At 41.1% G+C, this 19,326-nt stretch overlaps 2 protein-coding genes across 2 annotated transcripts; both read left to right on the forward strand.

Annotated features, from left to right (window-relative positions):
• The first annotated feature begins 397 nt into the window (after positions 1–397).
• Positions 398–11,017, forward strand: LOC310997541 (transcriptional coactivator YAP1-like). The gene is made up of 8 exons (XM_083987279.1): positions 398–880; positions 1,273–1,520; positions 2,540–2,739; positions 3,419–3,570; positions 5,599–5,702; positions 5,920–6,038; positions 6,429–6,529; positions 7,905–11,017. Exons 2-8 carry the CDS (start codon positions 1,311–1,313, stop codon positions 8,084–8,086), a joined length of 1,068 nt encoding a protein of 355 aa, XP_083843405.1. The 5' UTR covers positions 398–880; positions 1,273–1,310; the 3' UTR covers positions 8,087–11,017.
• Positions 11,018–11,537: 520 nt separating this feature from the next.
• Positions 11,538–19,162, forward strand: birc2 (baculoviral IAP repeat containing 2). The gene is made up of 14 exons (XM_083986855.1): positions 11,538–11,579; positions 12,137–12,216; positions 13,222–14,073; positions 14,187–14,467; positions 14,727–15,029; positions 15,187–15,466; positions 16,142–16,241; positions 16,367–16,445; positions 16,544–16,592; positions 16,689–16,931; positions 17,070–17,168; positions 17,557–17,712; positions 17,987–18,028; positions 18,341–19,162. The coding sequence occupies exons 3-14, from the start codon at positions 13,980–13,982 to the stop codon at positions 18,532–18,534; spliced, it is 1,920 nt and encodes a 639-aa protein (XP_083842981.1). The 5' UTR covers positions 11,538–11,579; positions 12,137–12,216; positions 13,222–13,979; the 3' UTR covers positions 18,535–19,162.
• The last annotated feature ends 164 nt before the right edge of the window (positions 19,163–19,326 follow it).

Genomic DNA, 19,326 nt, shown 5'->3' on the forward strand with positions numbered 1-19,326 from the left:
ACATTTTTGTGGGTTTGTTCATGTCTGGTTATATAAATTGTGTATACTGCTGCTTGTTAAGTGCTTTTAAAACTTTGTTAGTCAAGTTTGTTCGTGATTTCAAATTAATATTCATCATTATATAATTTTATGATACCATATATCAATGAGCGCACAGTTAGCACCAGTCCAATGTGTGCATGTTTTCCACCAGAGGGCACTTCACTGTGGCTGAGCCCGCTCGGACAAACAGGCTCCGGCTGGGTTGGCCTCATCAGGGGCGGATGTTTTCCCAATGCAACTTCCCAACCTTCCCCACCCCACCCCCTCTAAAACCTGGCCAGACCCCGAGCCCAGAGTCCGGGGGAATGTCTCCGTCTCGGTCCTCGGCTGTCTGTCCTCCTGTGGGTGCCTCTCGCTCTCCCTCTCATGCCGCAGACAAACTGGAAACAGCACCGAGGAGATAAAAACACAACAAAAAGACTCGTTATCTTTTATTTTCACGGCTCTTCGGCCCATTTGAAGCTGTGATCTTCTTTAATCACCGACTTGCTGTGCTGTCTGGAGCTGGACTGAGACATTTCCCCTGTTAACTGCGGCAGCTTTAAACCCCGCAGCCCCGCCCCTCAGCACTATCACATGAATCTGGGCTCCACAGTGGATGTTGAAAAAAGTTTGGAGGACTCGCTCAAAGCACTTTTCCTCAACTACTTCCACGCACACGTGTGTTTTTTTCCACTTCGGGAGGCTTTTTGGTTGAGAGTTTGCACCTGAAACCGGAGCGGACGTGCGTGCTGTGATTTCTCCAGCCCCAGTTTTTGTTTTTTGTTTTTTTTTTCTCCTGCAGGAGTACAGACAGACAGAGACAGAGAGAGGGGGAAAACGGTCTGGCTGCTTGAAGGTATGTGGGAGGCATGTAACGTGTTGCGCTGCGCTCGCACTGCGTTTAGACACCGACGCGCCGCTCCAAACTTCCCCGCTTCGACTCCTCCGGCCTCGGGTTGGATTTGTCTCCGCAGCTGATTAACTCCCGATGTGTTACAGCCTGAAATAGACACCGACACCGCGGTTCAGATAGGACAGGGAGGGTGGGTGGCGGAGGAGGAGGAGGAGGAGGGGGAGTTGGAGGGCAAAGAGTGTAAACAAATCCGATCGGAACCGCAGCGCTCACACGCATCCAGTCGTGACGGAACCGCTGTGTTGTCGTCCTCTCCTGTTTGTGTTTGTTTGTGTGTCAGTTTTGTGTGTGTGTGATTTGTGAACTTTTCTTTTTTTTTACCCCCACTCACACAGTTTTGTTTCGACACCACCACCGAACTTTTTTGGGCGACATGGACGCGCACCGCGTCGGCGGCGCGCCTCAGGCCGGGCAGCAGATCGTGCACGTCCGCGGGGACTCGCAGACGGAGCTGGAGGCCCTGTTCAGCGCCGTGATGAACCCCAGCAAGGCGGCCAGACAGCCGGCCTCTCTGCCCATGAGGATGAGGAAACTACCGGACTCGTTCTTCAGGCAGCCGGACCCCCGGGGTCACTCCAGACAAGTACTGACACCACAGACTCACACACACACACCACACAGTGGTCACTGAAATACCCCACATGTTGATATGTCAGTCAGTATGGAAGGTGTGTGTGTGTACCCCTTATATTTTGTCCACCTTCAAATAACATACAGGATAAAGATATTAGAAACACCCAGTCCAGTTAGTATAAACGATCAGCTGTTCTGATTATTAATGTTCATCATTGATAAATCTGTCCTTTCATTTGTTACATAATTGATAATAAATGTGATTCATAAAATGTCAGATTAGTGAAATAATTGTTCCTATTACATTATAGCCTACTGTAGGCCTACTTTTACATTTACACTGAACACCCTGAGATCAAATGTGTCTCGTGCACAACAACAACAGGATTCAGAAAATGTGTTGGGAAATTATTTGAAAAAGTGAATTAGTCACCTCAGTTTTTTGTGAATTGACATAAATATTTACACCTCTAGTTTGGATGATTAATTGATTTGTGAAGTGATGCCAAACACCATAATTAACTGAATATCTTTGGGCACCTTGAACTTTAACAAGGATTTTTGTATTAGTATTTTAAGGTGAATGCATTCAATGGTAGGCTATTTGAACCCACTCTTTGGAGATGATACTTATGAAATTAGAGTTAAATTGGATGAGATGTTGAAGCGCCAGTGGATCTTGATGTGTTTACAAACTGGCATCACTTCAGTTTCATGTTCAGCATTGTTCATTTTTTTATTCACCTCAAAACACACCTTGAAATAACCTGTTAGATTTATAGCTGTGACTCAAATATTGATATTCATTGAGCTCATAAAACCATCTGAAGGCTTTTTAGAAAACTTTGCCAACAATCTTAAACTGAAACCAGCTATGTAAAGTAAAGCAGCCACACGTTTGAGTGGCCACTTTCACACACAAAAGTGTTTTCACTCTGGTTTCCATCCAACACCTTTTTCTTCTTCCTGCTGGTTTGTGTCTATGATTTGTCACCTGTGGCAGTTGTCAACCTGAATCTTTCTCGTCAGGCCAGTTCGGATGGAGGTGTGTGCGGTTCCCTCACTCCTCATCACGTCCGCGCCCATTCCTCCCCTGCCTCCCTCCCAGTCAACTCCCTCTCCACTCAAGCGACAGATGTAGCACCGCCGCCGATCATACCTGATGACGTGCCACTCCCCCACGGTTGGGAAATGGCCAAAACGCCTACTGGCCAACGATACTTCCTCAAGTAAGAGGTCTAACTTCTTTTTATCGTTGTGTCTGATCTGTTGCTCTGCAGGTTACTTGACCCACACACTTAACCTTGTCCTGATATTTACATTTCTGCGTTATCTGTTATTTTATACAATTTTCCAAAAGCCCAAATGAGTCTTGCTCTGTTTGAGTTTGGATTTAGAAACATAGAAACTCCAAATTAAATTTTTACATTTAAAAAACTGGGATTAGCTGAATTTCTTCATTTTGCTTGATAAATGACCTGAAACGCTGAGATGAAATGATCAAAAATTGTATCTAGATAATCAAAGCACAGCAAATAGAGGGAGTGAGAGATGACACAAAAGGCAGCAGTTGGGAGAGACATCCAACTGTAAAGATATAAGACCTCAATCAGTTACAAAAAAAGAAAACGCTCCAACTAGTTTTGCAACCCGTGTGGTTTCAGCCGGTGTGGTTTCATTCACGGGAGCACATGGCCTGACAGCTCACACTCCTGTCAGTCAGAGGCCACTACAGTTTACAACGGCACAAGCAGCGTCAATTATCTGCGTGAGCGGTAGATGTACGCGCACATCTTGTAGTACAGGTAAAGCAGGTCCACTCTCGCTTCTCATCCGGCAGGTTACAGTGGTTTAACAGATACAGATGAGTTTAGACCTGTTGTGTGTGTGTGTGTGTGTGTTTCGCAGTCACCTGGAGAAGACAACCACTTGGCACGACCCTCGTCTCTCGCAGCTGCAGTCGGCTGCGGCTCAGCATCCCATCGGCAGCGCTCCGGTCCACGCCCACTCCCTCAGCAACCCAGCACCCACCACGCAACAAAACATCAATCCAGAGACAGGTATAACCCCACCGCTCCCCACCCCCCTCTCACCACAGTTTCTCCTTAAAGCACAAACCTGCCTCTCACAGTTCAACTCCATCTCCAGCGGGCCGGGGTCTTTGCAGGGTGTGGCTTCTTTGGGATTCCCTTTGGGTGTCTGTTTCCGTGGTTTCCTGTGACTTTGTTGGGAATAATCACATTGACAGATTCAGGGTGAACGTTAATGACAAGATGGATTAGTGTGAGAAATTCAAACTCAAGCAGTTTATTCAATTTAGTGTTTTTATTATTTAAATGCAAGTTCTATAGCTCGTTCACCCAATAGGTTGTGTTTAACTATATTTGACTATATGTTACGGTTCACCCGAAAAACCAAGACAAACACACAAGTTCCTGATCAGATGAAAAGATCTGTGAAGTCACTGCCCATATGAACAGTGAGACGGGTTTTGCTTTCTGTAATCAATCATGTTCATACTGGAAATTGTTCCTATAGTCCCCCAAGCCAAGTTATGAATATTTAAATTAAGTGGATATCTTCCATAGTTAAAGTTGTTTTAATATCTCTTTATAACTCTGCAGCTCAATAGTAAAGTCAGTTCAGTGAAACACAGATTACACGGTGAAATTCACTTCAGATGAACGTTTGAAATGAATTCCCTTTGAAGAAAAAGATTAAAGCAAGCAAAAATGATTTTAATGTTCACATGGGCACCTGAGTGTAGTTTTAAATCAGACTTGTGTGTGTGTTAAACCTCTCCACCACAATGTTGTTTCTGTTTGCCTAAGTGTTGAGATATTTCTTTCTGGAGATGTCTGTTGTCTGGTCTACACAGTGGAGGAGAAATAATTTTTATTTGTGGTTTCATCAGATTGAAAACATTGCTCTAATCTTTCTTAACAAAAAAAAAACAAAAACACCTGGACCACCAGAAAGTTATTATTCTACTCTGCAGTTCCCCTGAAGCTTTACAAACCGTTGTTGCATCTTTACAGCTCATTGTTATGGTCGTTGAAGGCACAAGTGTAGTGTTATGGTTCACGCTCGATTGCTCTTATCAGCCTTGTTTTTGGCAGCTCAGAAAAACCCACTGAACACGACCTGCTCATAATGAAACATTTAGCAGCTGAAGAGATCCACAGGTCTGCCTTCTGTCAGCAGGAGGTGGAGACCAAAAACGGAGCTAAAACTCAACTCTGTATGGATGATAATGTTAATTCATAATCTCTGCAGTTGTAAACAGAAGGCAGGTTCGCTATAACAACCTCATGAGGTATGTCAGTGTTGTGTTGACAGCTTATTTTCTACTGCCCTCAAGTGGTGAAAGAATCAACTGATGCAGGTTGAAGTAAAAGTTACAAAGCATTTCCAGTTTATCCACAATAATAAGGGCAGCGTTTCTTTTTAATAGGAGTTGCTGTTTTGTTGTAATTCGGCTAAAGAGACCCTTTAATGTACTGATAATATCTTATATTTATTTGCAAAATCTCCCATCCACTGCACTCAGGCCAGATTTCAGACCATTGTTCCTCTACAGAACATGCTGGAGCTGTTTTCCCCACTAACCTTCACTTCTGTTCTAAAAACCTTATACAAACTAGAAGTTGCACAGACATTTAAAGGACGTGGGCCAAATTCTACTTTTTACTCTCAACACTCGATGCGCTCCATCCACCATTTGCCTTCTCACTGTGTACTTTCACTGCTGTTCAGGTCCACTGCCTGAAGGCTGGGAGCAGGCTGTGACTGCAGATGGAGAGATGTACTACATCGATCACATAAATAAGAACACCTCATGGGTCGACCCGAGTCTAGGTAGCACTCTATCAAATTTGTGTCTCCTGAATTGACAATTATTGTTTGTCAATGAGAAACATTTTGTTCCAATGTCCACCATCACAAGTTGCTGTTTAGTAGCAACAATAAGAAAGATCGCAAAGTTTTGACAAGTTTTTCCTTATTTATGTCATTACTGAAATGTTTTACCTCTTTAATATCGACTTTATAGTCAAAACGTCCTCTCTCTATGAATTTTATGATTCCAGCGCAGAAGATGAACCCAGGCATCCTCGGCTTGGCGATGCAGCAAAGGCAGGAAAAAGAGAGGCTCAGATGCAAACAAGGCCTCCCTCCACAACTCACACCACAGGTCAGAGGTCAAATAAAACAGTAGGTGGACGTGTGGATGAGCTACCCAGAAACTCAGTGGTTTCATTTTGAATCACACGAGTTATTCCTCATGTCATCTGGTTCTGATTCAAGAGTTAAAGTTAAAGTGTTTCATTTAAAGCAGTTTCGGTTTTATTTGATCATATATTATATATATATTATACAAGTGTTTGTGTGTGTGTTTGTGTGTGTTGTAGGAGGCAGGAGGAAGAAACCAGATGAGCGGTGGGATGGACCATGACAGGAACGCACCGACACTTGCTCCGTCTCTGGATGTCAGGATCAGAGCCTCGAACCACGAACCAACACTTAATGGGTGAGTTCATGTCCAATGTTATTGTCGTGTAGCTGCGGCTTCTGTAGCGTCGATAAGTGACAGAGGTGGAAAAAATACCTCCATACATCAGGGATAAATGGAATTCCATTCATGCAGCTCACGGCATTGAAAAATGACATTTCAGAGACTCAACAGAAGCGACTCTTTCCAGGGACAAAGTCCCAGTCGCTCCGGATAAACTATTAATCCTGCTGGCAGCAGTTCGTATAAAAAATATTTCTCAGTTAGTTAAGATGAAAATAGTGTCACGGTTCCAGGAAAAATGATTGTATATGTCTTTAAAAAGAGATGATGATGATGATGATGATGATGATGATGATGACGATGAGAGGAGTAAAGGAATATTAATGTGCATGTGTTTTTGTGCAGCGCTCACTCTCGCAATGAGAGCACTGACAGTGGTCTGAGTGTCAGTAGCTTACCCCGCACGTCGGACCACATGCTGAGCTCTGTGGATCACATGGACACTGGTAACACAGGCGCACACACACACACACACACACACACACACACACACACACACACACACACACACACACACACACACACACACACACACACACACACACACACACACACACACACACACACACACAAACATCCAAAAACAAAGTCATGAAATACAGACCTGTGGTGTCTGAAGTGGAAAAGCAGGCTTTGATTTTTTTTTTTTTTTTTTCCTTTTTCAAAATCATTCCTCCAAACTAAATATTATGTGTTTTTTTGTTTTTTTGCTGAAACCAAAGTAATGAAGAACACAGTGTTGTGATTTGGCATCTGTTGGTCTAAATCTACAGTAGAACCAATGGGAAACAGTTTATTTTGGGTGCACTTTATAATGTGTCACATGCGTTTAGCCAGTGATTTCCTGCCATTATACCGTCTTATTTAGTTGTAATACCTCAGATGATCTCTTTTAAAGCTGTAGACTGTGGTAATTATGGAAAATAGTTGTAAACATTTCTTCTTTCTAAAGCCATAAAGGACACACAGACGATTTGGCCTGGCAGATGCACTGGGTTATTTCAAGTAGAGTCCACATGATACTGTGATAATTCCTTTACATTAGCATTTGTGCACATATTTATCTAATTACATCACGTGACTAACAGCAGTGTATTGTGCACTGTGTATGATTTATTTTTGCATATTAAACAGAGGTAGGAGAGGGAGATGGAAATTATGAATTGTGTATTAAAGGAATAGTTCAACATTTTGGCAAATTGGCCCATTGCCATAATCCCTATAGTCATAGCAGTAGGTTTGTTTTTTCCGGTGCAAGAATGACGGAGCAGAGCCGCGAGCTGCTCAGAACTACACTACGGAGGCTAATGGGATTTCTTGGTTGCCCTCATCAAATACACAATTCAACAACTCCAAAACAGAGTTGTTTTAGAGGTAAATTATTGCAAAACCGCTGATGCGTGTTGCCTTCAGGGACAGTTTTTCAGCAAGCAGTCTCTATATTTAAATCTAAAACAACTCTGCCTCGTAACGTTCCGTTATTATCTCATAGCGTGGTGAATGTGCAGGTCACAACTTGTCCACGAAAGCGTTTTGGAGTTGTTGGATTGTGTATTTGATGAGTTTGATGAGGGAAACCAAGAAACCCCATTAGCCTCTTTAGCGTAGCTCTGAGCAGCTCGCAGCTCTGCTCCGCCATTCTAAAAATAGCTTGCACTGACAAATAAAGGTAACAAACCTACTGCTATGACTATAGGGATTATGGCAATGGGCTAATTTTGCCAAAATGTTGAACTATCCCTTTAAACTGTGTATTAATTTATACACACATTGCTGCAGGGGGAAAATGCACTTTCTGATTTGTGTTTGTGACTCATTCAGGTGACTCCGGTGAGAACTCCTCGATGACCTTACAGGAGACTATGCCCGTGCTCCCCATGTCCGAGGGCGATGAGTTGATGCCCGGGATCCCCGAGGGTCTCAGTTCGGACCTTCTGATGGACATGGAGACGGTTCTCTCTGGATCGCATATGGACAGAGACAGCCTGCTCACCTGGCTATAGACACACCCAGCCGCCGCCTAAATATGGTTTGACATCAGATCTTCATGACGTGACTGAGAATTTTCGAGGATTTTTTTTTTTTTCTTTGGTTCAAAAGTGGTACAGAACATCATAACTGAGAGAATACGCTACTATTGAGTGATGGATACCTAACACTACTCACACCCTGAGGAATATAAAGAGCCTGACTCTCACAGAAGGTGGTAAGCTGCTGGTGTTTCTCCTCCTTTTTGGGCCTGGCCTTACAGAGACACGTGACGGAGCATCTGTGTTTTTTTAGACACTCCTTTCATTTTTAGGCATCGACCTCAGATGATGTGCTCCACGTCTCTGGTGAAGTACGTCAGAGTTAATTTTAGAGTACAGATTTTTTTTATTATCCCCAGTTGGGTAATACTGGTTACAGCAATCTTTAAATAAACACAGTTAGGCATAGTAGTCTTCATGTAACAGTTACATAAATACAAAGGAGACAGGTCAAAATGAACTAAAAAAAAAACAAAAATGTAATTAATGGTAACAAAATAATGTCATATCCACATTTATTTTCGTTTCTTGGTGAAGCCGATGGAACAAAACAGCATCATCTACAGTAGCTCTACTACCTCGAAATAGCTCGTAATTCATAATTTTCTGCCATGACTCAAATAATTTATCTCAATTAATACAACAATGGTTCCAGAAAACCAAAAACAATCCTGCTTAATGAACATCATTGCGACGCAGACACATCAGGGAGAAGAGTCGGTAGAAAATGAAGCAAACTCCCATTTACTCTCAAACTTAAGAAATGATCAGTTTAAAATGCTCACAAGCCAAAAACAACAACGAACAAGCCTGTGTTGGAGACTGTGGGGCTGCACTGAACCCAGATTGTAATGTCTTCCAAGGTTTTTCAAAAATAAGTTCACAAGGACACACTTTATCATAGTAAAAATCACAGCCTGTCAAAAGCACTTAATAGAAGTAAAAGGCCCCTGTGTAGAGGAGTCTTGACTTTACCCTTACACTAACAGTTAAGTGTGTTGGTGGGATATCTCTTTACAGTGAGGACCACTGCAAAAAAATGGAGAAAGTCTACAGTAAACGAACATACGGTCAGTATAATGCAATCCAACACACTACAGCGTTTCCCTCAGGATACTGTAATCCTGACGCATCTGGTCTCTTGATCTATTTAGTCAGTAGATAACGGCTTCAACTTTGACTCAGTACGTGGCCTCTGCTGTGTGAAATAGCACCTCTGCTCTTTCTTATCTTGAGCTTACATTTTTTATTTTTATGAACAGGGTTCTTTTTTTTTTTTTTTTCTTTTAAAACGTCATCCACTCTCGCTCTCAAACATGTTAGGAAATCCTGCAACAGCCTTTCTACTTTCTATAAAATCACCTGTTTTGAAGTTACTAATATTCAGGGTTTGTCAGTGCTGTGTTTTCCGTTTTTTGTTGTTGTTGTATTGGATTGCATTTTATTGTAAAGAGGTCCAGTCATTTTGTCTACTCCAGCATTGAATATAAGCTTCACAAAGGTAGTATTTATTGGAGATTTGTTTTATGAGATTACATTATATTGTACAGATGTATTAATAATATGTTCACCCCTTGTTTAAGAAGTGACGCCGTATGATCACCATCAGGGCTGGGATGCTTCAGTGAGTGATAAATATTAATGGAGTCAGCCTGCGCCCCTCGAACTTTGAGATTAAGCTGTTTTATTCCTTTTCCACTCTTGGTGTGATGCATTCCTAATCGTTTTCTTTTTCACATTTTTAACAATATCTGTTCATTCAGTGGCATCATTGAATCTTTAAACCGTAGACGGACGTAAGACCGGAACAGTTTCACTTTTAGTTCTTCCTCACAACCACACAATAACCCACAAGGCGCTAGACTTAGCTGACCATGTCTGGATGCACACACCACAGATACGTCTTTCTTACCAGTTCAGACATCCATTATGTTCCATAATTTCAGAAATTACCAATCTCATGAAAATTGAATTGCGTAATCAATAGCTATGAACTTTAAGTGTGCATCATTCTTTCGGTCACATGTTATTGTGGTGTGGTGGTGCAATTAAAGTGCAGCTTGATTTGAGGCAGCACTGCATTAATGAACAATGAGGATAATATAACACTGAAAGAAAGGAAGCTAATGATTTTTTTCTTACTTTGACAACAATGCGTCACAATCAAAATACGTCGCACAGCTTTTCTCCAGTATATCAAGTTGTTTCACCTGCTCTCATATCATTCATGTGATTGACAAATTGCTATCAATGTATACAAAACTACAAAATCTGTCCTTGGCTCAAGTTTTCCACTCTTAAAGAAGTGAGGAAAATATTGTGCTTTAAAAGTGGCCTTCAGGGCTGTATGGAGAATGTAGTGTGAGTCAAGGACAATACTAACTGCAGATGCTGTGTTCTTGTATTTAGTTTTATTTACAGGTGCTATCTGGTGCTGTAATACAGAAGGCAATCATCAATACAGGAGCTCTTTAATCCTCCACCTTTAGTTAAACTATATAATAAGTATATATTCTGTTTTTATCTGCTGGGTTGTTTCTGCTGTGTGTTTGTTTCTGTGATATTTTATCTGAATTTGGAGCTGTTTTTATTATTGTGAGAGCATTTCTTCTAACCGGCTTCCTTTTTTTATAAATATATACACACAGTATATAGATTATAAAGACTTTATTCACAACATCCCCAAAATAAAAGAGCCCAGTCACCTTTTGTAATCTTTTCAAAATAAAAGCACAGTGGGCTCACACATAACGCAACACACACTACCTAGCCTTTTATTTATCTTAGCATGCATGACACTCGCTATGTATGTTACATATAATGATGTTTATTATCCTATTTACAGAGAGTTTGGAGGCAATCAGACCTGTTTTGTACCTTTTTATGCATGTGCTTTATATAAATATATTTCTTCTTACTCTCACTGTAATCATTTTAAAGGAGTTTCTGTTTAATAAACTTTTAAAAACACCTCACAGGTTGTCATGTTTGCTCATGTGGCTTTTCTGAGGTGTATAAATTCTTCTCTCCAGGCTCATGAACAAGCTTATCTCACAGGTGGAGTAGCAATACGACATGTAAATATCTGTGGAGAGATTAATAAATTCATGCTCTTAAAGACAGCGTTTGAGGTTGTAGGGATTTCCAGGATGTGTTGATTTCTCTATAACAATGAAAGAGGTATTTATAATTGATCACTTTTTGAGTACCGGTAGTCAGTGATGGAAAATTATCTAAACCACCCTTGAAGTAAAAATGACAGGTACTTTACATAGCCTAGGTCAAAATACCGCTTTCATTTCATTTGTAATATTGAAAGGACCAATAGAACTCCTCCTAGCTTTGTAGGAGGTGTTTCTGTGGGAGGGGAAATGGCATTTAAATGTCGCAGCAGTGGAAATACAAACCAATCGAAATTACATCTCAGAGTTTCTCACCATCTGACTAGTCTCCAAGACCTGAACATGTAAGTATCTTATTTTAGAGGAATATTTAAGATATTAATGAATGCACATTTATATCTTAACTTAAATAACACTAGATAAACTTGACTAGATCTGACTTTTAACAAATATTTGTTGCCGGCGGCATGGTCTTATTTGGTTTATAATAACAGTGTTACTGTAGGCTATACTCATTATATCCTAAATGTATTATTGTTAGATGCATATTGTAACTACTGACACTTTATATTAATTGAACATGTACCTTCGAGTATAAAAAGTGGGTCCTCGGTGTGGACATAATTGGATATCTGTATATCAATTAGAGGTACAGTATTACAGTCTCGGTATTGATGTTAATTTTCTCTGTGTTGGTACTAAAACATTTTAACAAACTAGTTTTCCAGAGTAAGTATTAGTATTGTATGGTGATTTATGTAGCGTATTACTGTAATGTAGCCTAATGTATGTGGACATGGTAGACCATGACAATGCAGACTACTGACACCTGAGGGTCTCACCTGAATGAAGACTGACGTCACATGCACTGTGTTTCACTTCTCGCGCTGACCGGAAGCAGACGAGGCTGGGGGCAGACGCCGTTTGACATAACATCGACATCACCGGGACTTTCCGAGAAGTGGCCGGGATTTCTCAGCGGTGAGTGTGTGATCTACCCATATGGAAAGAGAGGAGAAACGAAACATCTGTGTCTCATGTTTAAATTGGTTTTAAATGTATTTAACCGTCGTGAGCAAAGTTTGTTAGCCGTTGTCAGCGTTAGCAGCCGTTAGCATTAGCTAAGTTAGCTAAGCATGAACTGATGATATCTGTAGGGCGTTGTTAGCTCTCTGCATATTTCTCATTTTAACAAACACTGTTCCACCGAAACCACTTTTAAATCTATCGAATACATCCCTTAATATTAATACGACATAGCTAACATGAGCTACAAAGACAGAATTGGGCCCGAAACATGGGCAGAGCCGAATCACCAGGTCGTGGTCTGCTGACTAACAGTGCGTCGTGTTCAGGAAAGTACCTAGTTCTCCAGGAGGAAACAGTGACAACAACAGTATAATACCATGTAGTTTTATTTGACTGTATGTGTGTGTTTCAGTATCATCAGCTGTAATTCTGAAAGCACCCGAATGATTGATTAGTTGATCCATTATTATTGATTGTTCGGCGGCTATGATAAAGGGACATTCCACCAGTTTACCATTAAAAACACAGCAGCCGTGCAGAGTCAGACACTGTCACACAGGTCTACACTGTGAGATTTGCTACATTTGTACAGAAAACTCAAAAGTTTTAACGTGTCAAGTAAATAAAACAGTTTGGTTTGAGTAAGTTAGCTTTTCCACAAGCAAGCAGCCAACAAGGAATTTAAATATCAACTATTATTTTCATTAAAAACACTCTACATGTACTTATCCTGACTTCTGCTCTTCAATTCTCATGACTGCTTCAATGGCTTTATGGAAATATATTATTTTTTACTACTGAATAACCTAGTCAGTTCTTGGCCAATTTTAGAGTGAAATTTTCTGCTTGAAATTGTTTAAGCTTTTCTGCTTCTAACTCCTGTTTTCTATAATTAGAAATTGTGCATTTTAAGTGAATGAATGAAACAAATTGTGTCTGTTTTCTTCACTTCTTCAGGTGCTGATATCATCCAACTAAGGAGGGAAGCCCATTATCCCTACCAAAGGAGAATATAATTTTCTTATTGGGTTTTTACTATTCAAGTATGGTGGGTTAGACACCTACAAAAGCGATGTCCAGAATGGGGGGAGGGGTTTGAGATACACACATAACCCTTGGTCACTGTGTATGTGTGTGCGCGCGCTTGAGGTGTTTATTTAATAATTATTAGTTAGTGCACATAATCACATAACATTATGTTTAAGTTTAAGTGGTTAGGTAATGTTTTAAACATGTTTGGAGTAAATGAATATGATCATGATGTATGCACTGATCCTGGTTGACTTAATTCCTGGTGTGAGAATGCTTTTTAATTTAAGGTAGTCCATCCTTTTTTTTTTTTTAACCGCACAGGTGGTTTGTTGGACATGTTCAGCAGTTATTTGCTCTAAGATGTTAACTCCCTACAGGGCACACGTGATCTACCCTTAGATCTTGTTGTTAAGTCAATAAGTGGGTTGTTGAAGGAAGATAAATGGCTGAGATATGCACTGCTGTGTGGTAATGCTGATTGCTGGGGTTTTACTTTTGTTTTATCTCTACAAGAGCCCTTAGGTTTCCCCACGTCTTTCCCCCCTTCTGTTAATTTTACGGTTTTTCAGTTTCAGTGTGACTGAGTGTGTCTGTGCCAGAGGGTAAGACCTTGGGTTTTCTCAAACCTCTCTCCCTTCGAAGGACATCGCTTTTCCCTCATATCATTATATTTAAACCTCACAATGGAAACTCTTGTTCAACTCAAAAACAACCAATTTTTAATGGGATTATGTCGCAACGGGCCTCCACCTGACCTACAATATGACAACTCCTCAGGTACAAAGCTTTTGTTTTTATCAATTATATATTCATGATTTATTTTTATTTCCCCATCTAATGTTCCAAAGTAGAGGATGTATGTTAATATGATGCTGTTTTTTAATCCACAGAACTCTACCGGATCTCCACCTTTGCTCGTTTCCCGGCTTCAGGAGTCACTGAGCGGAGCCTGGCGAGGGCCGGTTGGTTCTACACAGGCGTGGGCGACCGTGTGCAGTGTTTCAGGTGCAACGTGACGGCCGAGGGCTGGCAGGCCGGAGACTGTCCGACAGAGAGACACAGGCAGCTCTCTCCTTCCTGCTCCTTCATCCAGAGCCTCCCGTCTACAGCCAACCTGCTCTCCTCCTCCCACTCTGCCTTTTCTCCGCTCCGCATCGCCCCAGCCATTCCAGTAAGATCACACAAAGTTTTTTTTTACAAAATAAAAGATATGCTTTCTTTCTGCCATTGTTGAAAAATGTTGTAACAATGCAATGTAACATTAAGTGAGCAGCAATAGGAAGATGAGAGATGTTTAGACTGCCCATATATCAAAGAAAATCATAGTTAAGACTTTGACAGTTTGTGTTTTTGAATTCAGTTATCTCTCTCTACCGTCTGCTTTCATTTAGCTACATGACAATATTCTTAGTCTTTTCTTTTTCTTCCAGCTTTCTGGTCCAGGCCCAGCAGCTCCTAATGCAACAGTAAGCCAGGGCGATGAGCAGGTCGGCTACCTAAACATGGGTTTCTCTGCTCCTCCGCCCTCCAGTCCGTTGAGCTCTCGGGGTGTAGAAGACATGTCCCACCAGAGACCAACATGCCACAATCCCAGCATGCGCCGAGAGCAGGACCGCCTCGACTCTTTCCACAGCTGGACGCTCTCCATCATCACCCCCGCAGAGCTCGCCAAAGCAGGATTCTACTATTTAGGCCAGGGCGACCGAGTGGCCTGCTTCAGCTGTGGTGGACAGGTGTGTGTCATCACTGACCAGTTTGGCCAAGTGTTGTTTTTTTCTATTCTACTAGACTAGTATTATATGTTATTCATACACATTAATTCTGCCTTTAAAAAGAAAAAGTCCCATATAAACAAAGAGTGACAAGAGTTTTTTTTTTCTTTATCTGCAGTTGAGTAACTGGGAGCCTGGTGACAGAGCAGTGTCCGAACACCAGAGACATTATCCAAACTGTCGTTTTGTCCGGGGAGACAGAGCCGACAATGTGTCGCTGGCCGGGGCGGCGGGAGCTGCGTCCGGAGCGGGGACGTCCGCAGGAGGCCCAGCTCTCAGTAACGTATCCAACCCCAACATGCAGCAGAGCGACGAGAGGCTGCTCACCTTTGTCCACTGGCCGTCTCGTATACCTGTCCGCCCCGAGCAGCTGGCTAAAGCTGGCTTCTACTACGTAGGTAAGGAAGTTGATCAGTGACCTCCATAAGAAAGGTGAATGTTGGACTTCTATCAGGTTGTTATCATAAACATGAATGAAAATGAAAGCTAATGTTGCTGACATGTCTGCTCTGTGTAAAGAAACAACTTTTCAATCATTTTAAACTTTACATGGTCTTAATGTGTTTATACAGCTTGTTAAACTCCCCTCCCCCCATAGGCAGAGAAAGCTATAAACTAAATACATCATTCTCTTAATTTAATGTTTATCAACTTTACGTTTCCAATGAAAAAGCTTCTGAAATTGAAGGGTTGAAACAAAGTAACAACCTCTCTGACCTCTGATACCAGTGAGTTTTTCCCAACTCATGTTTCAGGGGGGTTCCAGTGCAGACAGGTGTTTACTAATATCACGTTTTGTTTAGTGTCTCATTTAAGCTGGAAAGTCCTGGGGAAAAAAAACTTCTTAGGAACTCTTCGGTGTTTAAGCACGATGACATGTTGGTGAAGTTGCCAATGAAATCACAAATATTTCAATTGAAAGAGGAAATGAAAGATGAGAAACAAACAAGTATTGAAATTGATTTTGAACAAGCATCTTTGACTAAAAATCACAATGGTCTTTCTTTTCTTTTTTCTTTCCTTAAAATCCCAAAACCATTTGTCACACTGAAAGCTTTTTGTTTGCCCTCCAGGTCGTAATGATGATGTCAAGTGTTTCTGCTGCGATGGCGGCCTGCGATGCTGGGAGTCTGGAGATGACCCTTGGGTGGAACATGCTAAATGGTTTCCTCGGTAAGTGCTGCTGTTTTCAGGTTTTCCAGTGTTGTTCAGATCACTTTAAACTGTACTTTGTGTACAGTTTTCAGGAGGCTTCTTTATACCAGTGTTTATATTCTTTTGTCTTTTGTTAATTGCAGGTGTGAATATTTGCTCCAGGAGAAGGGACAAGAGTTTGTTCACCAGATCCAGGCTCGTTTCCCTCGGCTGTTTGAGCAGGTTAGTAGAGAGCAGCATCACTGGTTTTCTCAGTTCACACTTATCGTATAGAATGAGTTGTTTCAAAAATGCACATTTTTCTATTTTCAATCAAATAGCTTTTAACAAACGGAGACACCAGCTCTCGAGAATTTGTCGATCCACCTGGTGAGTGTGAAATCATGTAAAATCAACATACTTGAGATAAAATGTTGAAGTTAAAAAGTCTTATCACTCATCATGTCTGCTCTCTCTGTCTCGCAGTCGTTCACCTCGGTCCAGGAGAGGAGCGGTCCGAGGATGCCGTCATGATGAACACCCCTGTGATTAAGTCAGCCTTGGAGATGGGTTTTGAGAGGAGTTTGGTCAAGCAAACGGTCCAGAGCAAGATCCTGACCAGCGGTGAGAACTACAGGACGGTCCAGGAGCTGGTCTCAGACCTGCTGAGTGCCGAGGACCAGAAGAGGGAGGAGGAGCGAGAGATGCTGGCAGAGGCAATGGCATCAGGTACAGCTGTTCCTCTGTCAGCTATTAATCGCTGTGTTAGTTGCACTCCCAGCTGATCTCAGACCTGTGAATATTTAAAAAAAAAAAAAACCTCTTAGTGTAAATTAATTAATAATTCTTTGTCTCTTTTTGTTTCAGATGGTTTCACCTTTGTGAAGAGACACCAAGCAGCGTTGATCCAGCGTCTGAAGAGTGTTGAACCAGTGTTGGACCATTTAAGAGAGCAAAATGTTTTAAGTATGTTCATCATTTTTGTTTGCTTTAGTTTGAGATTTGGGGGACTCAGAGTTCAATACATTGGTGTCGGATATTTTCTGTTTAGTAACGGCTACAGTTGAAATATTTCTAATCAAATCTCAAAACTTTATTCAATTCATAATGATACTTATTGCTAAGCTGGCTTTTGCGTCGAAGAGCACCTTTCCATGAAACGCCTCAGTTAAATTACCTACGTTCAGTGGTTTATCATTAGATAATACAGACACATTGAAATATGATACCAACTCACAACATAATGTTTTTGCAAACAGTATTTCGCAGAACAATTTGATTCTATAATTGTAGCTGTAGCATGTAAAGGTCAGGAACCTTGACTGGGAATCAACTCTTCCCTGTTCACCTGCAGCTGCCGAGGAGTTCAGCGGTCTTCAGGCTCAGACGTCGGCCCAGCAGCAAACAGCCAGGCTGATAGAGCTCATCCTCACCAAGGGCAACGCTGCTGCCGAGGTCTTCCGCAACTGGATCCAGAAGAATGACGTCCACCTGCTCAGAGATCTCATGGGTACGAAACATATTTGGCTTCAGTCAGCGTGTGGACGCCTGGTACAGAAACCATTTACCCGGATTATTAAAAAAGGGAATGCAGTGATCAAGGTTTAGCTCAGTGTAAACAAGTCCAAGCTGAAACGCACTGCATTTGATTGTTCTCAGCAAAGGTTTGGTACAACGATCAAAAGTAAAAAAAATAAAAAATAAAAAATACGACGACATCAAGTACAAGTTAGACATGCAGATGATGGTCTGTACTAATTATATGTTGTCTTTCACATTTTCAGCCCAGTCAAATGAAGCAGCATCACCAAGCCAAGATCTTTCAGGTATGAAGACACACCCGTTTTAATTGAGGATCCGTTTGTTTCTTCTATTTTAAAAAGCCATGTGAAACTCCTCAATGTAAATGTTGAACTCTGTCAACGAGGCGATTGAGTTTACTTTATGGATAAAAAAAACAACTGTGTTAATATTTATAGACTTAACGTTGAGATTAACAATGATGTACAGTCGGACACTGTTAGTCGTTTGATGTAAAACACCTCCTACATTTGACACAACACATTAGATTCCTGAGGCTCAAATGTTACAAACTCGTGTTGGATTTTAAGTGAAAATTGTCTTTCTTTTGTCCGCAGACCTTCCCATGGAGGAGCAGCTGCGACGCCTGCAGGAGGAGCGGACCTGTAAGGTGTGTATGGACAAAGAAGTCAACATCGTCTTCATCCCATGCGGCCACCTGGTGGTGTGCAAAGAGTGTGCGCCATCTCTCAGAAAGTGCCCCATCTGCAGAGGTCTGGTCAAAGGCACAGTCCGGACCTTCCTCTCGTAACCAGGAGGTGGAGTTATCTCAGCCTCATGTGATTGAATGTAAGCAATATGATATAAATTTATATTTATTGGAAAAGTTTTCTAATTTGTCAATCACCCACTCATCTGAATGAATCCTGAGAGACATTTCAAATGTTGCCAACTCTCTGTATAATCTAAAACGAAATCTAACAGACATAATCTTATATAATAAAACAAATAGATCAAGACTGGTTGATGTTTTTTGGTTGATAATGTTCGAGATCACTATACTACCGTACAAGAGTCACATGGGAAAATCAAATAAAACAATCAAATCATTGTTCAAGACAGTGTGGTCCACTGTTATTGATCTGAACATCAATATTGTTTCCAGAATAAATTGTTTTGAGTCTAAAACCGCAGCCCTGCAGTCAACATCAGTGAAAATGCTTGGATCTTCGATTTGCAGAGGTTTTATTGAGACGGTCAATGTAAAGCATTTAGTGTCAACAAGTAGCAACTACATTAAAGAGGATTGTAGAATAAGTTTTATAATCTATAAGTGTAATAATGATTCTAGTTTGTAGTAATTGATCAGGACTCTAATATCACTTAGAGGGAAATTTTACCTTATTATACTGTTTCTTCTGGCTGTAGGAGTTGTTGATCAGTTCAGGAGGAGAAAACTTTACTCTTGAAATGTAAATCTATGGCATATTTTATTTTTCTGTGTATGATATTAAACTGACTTGTGAATGACCAAATCAGATTTTTCATGACACTACCCGTTACAAATATTGATATTGCATGTGCAGTAAAAAATGACACAAAC

The sequence above is a fragment of the Trachurus trachurus genome (genome assembly GCF_905171665.1).
Source record: "Trachurus trachurus genome assembly, chromosome: 14".
Taxonomy (NCBI): Eukaryota; Metazoa; Chordata; class Actinopteri; order Carangiformes; family Carangidae; genus Trachurus; species Trachurus trachurus.

Bases quoted from the DNA above. Each gene is read 5' to 3' on its own strand.
- LOC310997541 (XM_083987279.1), top strand. From the start codon at position 1,311: ATGGACGCGCACCGCGTCGGCGGCGCGCCTCAGGCCGGGCAGCAGATC. The intron at 1,521-2,539 runs GTACTGACACCA...CTTTCTCGTCAG, and splicing joins CCCGGGGTCACTCCAGACAA to GCCAGTTCGGATGGAGGTGT. The intron at 6,039-6,428 runs GTGAGTTCATGT...GTTTTTGTGCAG, and splicing joins CACGAACCAACACTTAATGG to CGCTCACTCTCGCAATGAGA.
- birc2 (XM_083986855.1), top strand. From the start codon at position 13,980: ATGGAAACTCTTGTTCAACTCAAAAACAACCAATTTTTAATGGGATTA. The intron at 16,242-16,366 runs GTAAGTGCTGCT...TGTTAATTGCAG, and splicing joins CATGCTAAATGGTTTCCTCG to GTGTGAATATTTGCTCCAGG. The intron at 17,713-17,986 runs GTACGAAACATA...TCACATTTTCAG, and splicing joins CCTGCTCAGAGATCTCATGG to CCCAGTCAAATGAAGCAGCA.